This window comes from Phymastichus coffea, unplaced genomic scaffold, assembly GCF_024137745.1.
Source record: "Phymastichus coffea isolate CEN01 unplaced genomic scaffold, Cenicafe_Pcof_1.1 PCOF00176, whole genome shotgun sequence".
Classification (NCBI taxonomy): Eukaryota; Metazoa; Arthropoda; class Insecta; order Hymenoptera; family Eulophidae; genus Phymastichus; species Phymastichus coffea.
This window is the reverse complement of record NW_026706987.1, coordinates 138,705-144,704: the sequence shown is the minus strand read 5'-3', so window position 1 is coordinate 144,704 and position 6,000 is coordinate 138,705. Positions and strand designations below refer to the sequence as shown.

The 6,000-nt window shown below is 34.6% G+C and overlaps 1 protein-coding gene across 2 annotated transcripts in view; it reads left to right on the top strand.

Annotated features, from left to right (window-relative positions):
* Nucleotides 1-315: 315 nt before the first annotated feature.
* Nucleotides 316-6,000, top strand: part of LOC131673408 (dopamine receptor 1-like) — a 98,238-nt gene continuing 92,553 nt past the window's right edge. For both annotated transcript variants that reach the window (XM_058951369.1, XM_058951370.1), the window contains exons 1-2: nt 316-351; nt 1,080-1,193. Coding sequence is in view for 1 of the 2 variants with exons in the window: in XM_058951370.1 (XP_058807353.1) it covers nt 1,191-1,193 (3 nt within the window). In the remaining variant the exon portion in view is untranslated. The remainder of the gene's footprint in view (nt 352-1,079; nt 1,194-6,000) is intronic.

The window sequence follows — 6,000 nt, the reverse complement described above, 5'->3', positions numbered from 1 at the left end:
TATTAAAAATAATCTCAAGGATACTTAATTCAATCCGATTACCATATTGATCATTTTTACCTAATGCATCTATCATAAAAGAAAAGAAAAAGATGTACACTCTCCTGAAATAAAAAAACATCAAAATGCACCGCAGTCCTTACGGAAATACTAGCACTTGGGAAACTTAAAAAATAAAAGAGGAAAGAGGCCTCGCGCAGAGAAAAGCTTTCTCCTTTAGAACTTTGGCCGAGCGAGGGCGCCGGGGGGCGAAAACGGCGACGACGAACGACGCACAGCCAAGTGGTAGTAGCATAGCAGTCAGTGCGCGGCGAGGCGCGCCAGCTGCCGCACATCATGATTTTAGCTCAGGTGAGCATTTCTCCCTCTCTCTCTCTCTCTCTCTCTCTCTGTCTCATTTATCCTTATCTCTATATTCCTTGTATTATCCTCTAATCGTTGTAACAAAAAGTTTCATATTATTTTAAAGATTAATTTATGAAAGTACGAAGTTTTTGTTTATTGTTGATCAGTTTACTCTTCGGTTGTTGATGTATTTATTTAATACGATGATCGTTTTTTACAAAAATTGATGTTCTACCAAAGTGTATCAAAAAAATTCACGCAGATCTTATAAAAATATTTGACACTTAATACTCGCAAGCAACAAGTAACATTGTCATGAAAGCATTTCCATGTTTTACACAAAACTATGCGCGAGTAGAGACGAAAGAAAAAACTTTAAGAATAGAGATTATCGATTCGTAATTCGGAAATCAATAACACAGTAAACTACCATTCTACAGTTGTACACCCTTCTCTTCTTTCTTTACTTATCAACTTATTAATCACTTGCTTCTCTCGCCTCAATGATTTCATTTACCAGCCACAAGCAATTGCGCGCCCTCGCGGTCATAATCTTTTCCGTATTTTTTTATGAGCACCCAAACACGCAAAGTTTTAAAATCTTCTATTTCTATTAGATATTTTTATCTATCATTTAAATTTCTCCCCCCCCCCCCCGAGCAGAGAAGAAAACGGACAATTTTTCTTCAAATCTTCATCGTGGCAGCGTTTTTTGTTTGTTTGTTATATTCTAGTGGTGCGAGATAATATGTGATGAACAGTGCATAATAGTGAATAATCACGTCGAAGATGCAGTGCTTCTCACGTGATTTTCAGTCAACGAAGTGCAGCCTCTGTAGTTAAACATGGTACGTACTGTTTTTATCAACTAAGCCTTTCGTCGTATCCTATGATTTAAGTGCGGTAGAAAAGAGAATGTAGAAATCGATGAAGTTGGGTAGTCATCAAATCACCCTCAACGCACAAAATAGTCGTATATTGAAGACATGTATGTGAGCCTGCGTTTGCGCAAGCACGAAAATGTTGACATATACTTTGATATTTCACACTAAAAAATGAAAAACATTATATATATAGTATAAACAAAAAAATTATCTATACAAAGAAATAGAAAACATTATATATATACAAACAAATAAAAAACATTATATGTAGAAGAGAACGAAATTGACTGACATTTTTGCAAATAGTACAAAAGAAAAGAAAAAAACTAGACTCTAAATTTTCATGTGCATAAATTTATTATGCGATAAAACCAAATTTGATTATCATCACGTGAGTGTGTCCATAGATTTTTAGATACTTTTGTAATAACTTACATGCATTCGATGAGTAACACTCAAGAAAAATGGTAATTTGATAGCGACGGGAATAATAAGCTTTTTTTTCGTTTTGAAACCACGTCGGAAAAGTCAAGCTAACGTTTTTTCCGTTACAGCAGGCAAGCACTTAAATAATTTTAATTAATTTTTTTGATTCACACACTCATCGAAATAACAATGTTGAGTTTGAAAAATTGTTGTCACAATAACCACATAACAACTCAACAGCTTTTGTAATTAAATGAAACTTCAATATCATGAAAATATATCAATTTGATTTATTAAAACAATATCAAAATGTGGGTATAATGTTAAATTTTCATAATTGGTCGTTAAATTTAATTAACTCGTGCTGTTAAAATTAATTCGAATGCGTTGAGATACCGTCTGAAAGGGCTGACTAAAATCATTTCGTACTACTTGTGATGAAAACCGAGTGATCCTTCGAACTCACATACAAATATAATCCAGAAAACAACGTAGGATTGAATTTTCAACTATCTTTCACGCATGAAAACAATGAGCTGAGTCTACCTTTTCGCATATAAACTACACGTATTATATACCTAGAGAAGAAAGGGAGAGAGAGAGAGAGTTTCCGCAACAGGTACTCCTATATTTTCTGTCTTCCTTGCTGTTTAAGGAATCTTCTTTGGTACAAGCTACAGACCGAACTTCGAATTAGCTTAGAATTAGAATGCACATTTTACCACACCGTCTCAATTCATCACGAACACGCAAGCACCGATATTAATGGGCTTCGTGTGTGTGTGCTTTATAACTCGCGCTGATTGCAAGGAGATATTACGCTATAGATTTAACTTTTCTTATTTTGATTTTTTCCAAGAAGAAAGAGCTTGCAAACCGTATTAGGAAAATCTGTTGGATTATCGATCGAAATTTTGGCGGTTAAGCTGGATTGATTTTTAAAAGTTTGAATCAGGATTCAAAAGTTTCGAGATTCTACCAGTATTATCAGACACTATATCTCAGAGATGTAACCATAGAAAAACATTAGGTTTCATTATATTATTCATATTCATGTACAAGCTGCCATACTTGTTTAAATTTACCTTAAAATTGATAAATTTGTAAATGGAAAAATTTAAGACACCACAGCCAACGGTATTTTTCAATATTTCCAGCATTGCAGATACAATTTTTTTCGTCTCGTCTCCGTAAATTTAATTTCAACTCTGTCGAGATTTAATGTGAAGCTAAGAAACTGACGAACTCTCTCTTCTTTGTAAGTAGTGAAATAGAATATTTTCCATAAGACTCAAGGCTGCTTTGCATTGTGTAAAGACTCTTCTAAAGCAGGTTCTTTTGAGCAATCAGAAGTAATGTAATCTTGTCTTTAAAAAAGTTGAACGAAACGAATTCTCTCGCAATCTAGTAAAATAAAAGAGCTTTCTTTGCATCATAAAATTGGAAGTGTATAAGTTTTATCTGACTCGAATCATTCGATTCAAAAACTCGTGACGATTGCAACACAATAATGGCATATCGTACAATGAGAATGTTACATTAATCCACACAGCACAATGGATGACTTTTTTATTAACGTCACACTATAGGACAGTAGAGAGCGTGCACTTCATGATCCTCGAGGAGGTATTATATTTGTCATTCAACAACTAATGTAAACTACTTGACAATACGGCATTGTTATCGCTAATATTACTCTAGTAAACAGCCACCATCTCATCAAAACTTCCTGTTGAACAAATAAAGCAACGCTCCACATTTACTATTCTTCGTTCTCCACGATTGTCATGAAAACAAGAACTTTTAACGTCTCGAACTAGTCAACTAGTCTTAACTAGGTTTGCAGAAGGAATGAGAAGAGAAAAAAAGTGATGCCCGATTGAGTGTTTATCACTACATCCTTATCTCACAACTCTCGAATTTGCTGCTGCGCACACGTTCATGTTTATATTTCTCTGACTCTGTATTTTCCCTCCACGCTCTGATTTTAACATGCACTCGTGATGCTGGTCTTTGCCTATTCGTGACTTTCTTTTTTATATTTTTGCGTAAAATGACACTGCTCAGATTTATTTGATTTCAAGGCTGATTTAATTTATTTCCTTTCGCAGACTGCTTTGATGTTGGTAATCCAATCGTGAAATGTGCAGTAAGAATTGAATATTACGGTTTATTTTTGTATTTCGTACAATCGTACAACGAGAACACTCGCTCATTGAAAATCCAAACAATAACAAAGAGTAAGGCATGTATAATTTAATTATATAAGGTATACGATCTATTGAAATCCCTGTAGATTTTTCATATTACCTTATCTCGCGTCAGTCAAAATTGATATTTCAGCATCATTAATAATAAAGGATGATACTGTTCAATCAAACTTTATATAATATTATGATTTCGCGAAGCTCAGCTCTCTCCTTCTATACGCGATTTTCCGCCAAGCTTGAGAAAACGTTTGCGTTTGCTCTTTTTTTCCCGAGCGTGTTCCTTTCCTCTTTCTCTTCGCAGTTCGCTAGTTCTCAGTTAATCCTCTGTTTAAATTTTACTTTGTCTATTTTATCAGCGACAGATTGCCTCGAGTGGCTTTCCGCGTTTTTTTCGACTGCTCATTGTAACGGTTTCGAACGTTTGATTTCCACATAAAAACGCAGCTTTAGTATAAATAATAAACATTTGAATATTTGATAAGAGTACAAAGCAAATGTCTTCGAACAGCGAATAACGAAAGCCACGCGATTTCGGACGCGCCGAGAGAGAGATATCTGCAATTTATACGTTAAATTATTGAATCCACACCCGGGACCAGTGCCGAGGAAAACAAAGACGACCGACCAGCTGGCAGGAGCTTCCGTTTTCCAAAGTTCAACTGCGCTGAATTTCCAATCGTGGACACATGCAGCAGCACTGACATCCACACTATCGCAATCGCATACTGATGACGCAATTCTGGATTCTTCCTACTACAGTCTAGTACAAAGCTTTTCAAAAATCCATATACAATTTTTTTTCTATATTTTGGTAATAAATAAGTTTAGACTTCTCTGGCTGATTTGAATTAGCGAGAAAGTTTATTCCTTGCTTTATAAATATATTTTACTCTCAAATTGAATATCTTATAAATATTCGCATTTCATTAATTTTCATTACATGATAGAAAGTAATATTATTAAATGTACATACATGTATATGATTAAATTAAATGTAAAAATATATGTTAAATTATAACATATAAAAGCCTGTTGGCTCGCGAATAAATATGCTGTTTACATATGGATTGACTTTTGACGAGTTATGACATTCGTATTTAAAATTTTTAATTGCTTTAGCTTGATCAATCACTGATTTTTTAAATAATTATTTATTCGTCAAAAGCCAATATAGTCTTATTAGAATTGGAAATAAATTATCAATTGAAAAATAGTTATATTTATCTACTTCAAGCTTAGTCCTGAAAAAAATAAAAAAACTATGCATCACAAATATCACATTTCTCTCTAAACATGTAAAAACGTTCAACTATGACTAATCGAGCTCATCTACCTGTACACAATCCACTAGGTGCATCATCTAATAACCTCGCTATCCTCGCACGTTAAGGAAACGTTTCAATTTGTCCAGTCGGTTTATACGAATATATCGGTAAGGTTCGATTAAATCGTTCACAATTATCCGAATTGGTATCGTTGACTTCTACTGTTCTAGTAAAGCAGTTGCTGATTTGGTGGTCGTCTTTTTATAAAGATTGATAATCCTCGTTAAAAATCTACATAGTCTCCCACGCTGCGGTGCACATTATAAACTAGATGTATTTTTAACTAAATAGTGTTTATTTTTATAAAAAGTAGTCATTGCTGTAATTAATAATGTCTACGAATTTACATTTATTACACGACTCTCTACCACTGTCACTTGCTACAATCGATAATTTATTCATGAAATAACAAACATATATGTTAACTCAATTCATCTAATGCCATAACAGTCCGCTGGAGTGACACACAGTCAAACGTACAACGATCAATCGAGCATTGCATCGGGCGCAACTAAGCTCCAGGGCCGTATCATTCTCATAATTAACGGTGATAATCGTGTGAAAGGTCAGTTACGGGTGGACAAGCGCTGTGCACTCGCCGACACACAAGCAAGGGGAATCGATTTCCATACACTTCAGTCAAGCGGAGAGCTTTACCTATCGTGTTGACCTGACTGAGCTGTGAGCCGCGCCATTTTCTCTTCTCGATCTCGACTATATCACCGTTATTGCTTTTAAGATTTCAAATTCAAAAATACGCCCTTTGCACTTGTAAATGCATCCAAACAACCAGAATTTATCGTTAAAGAA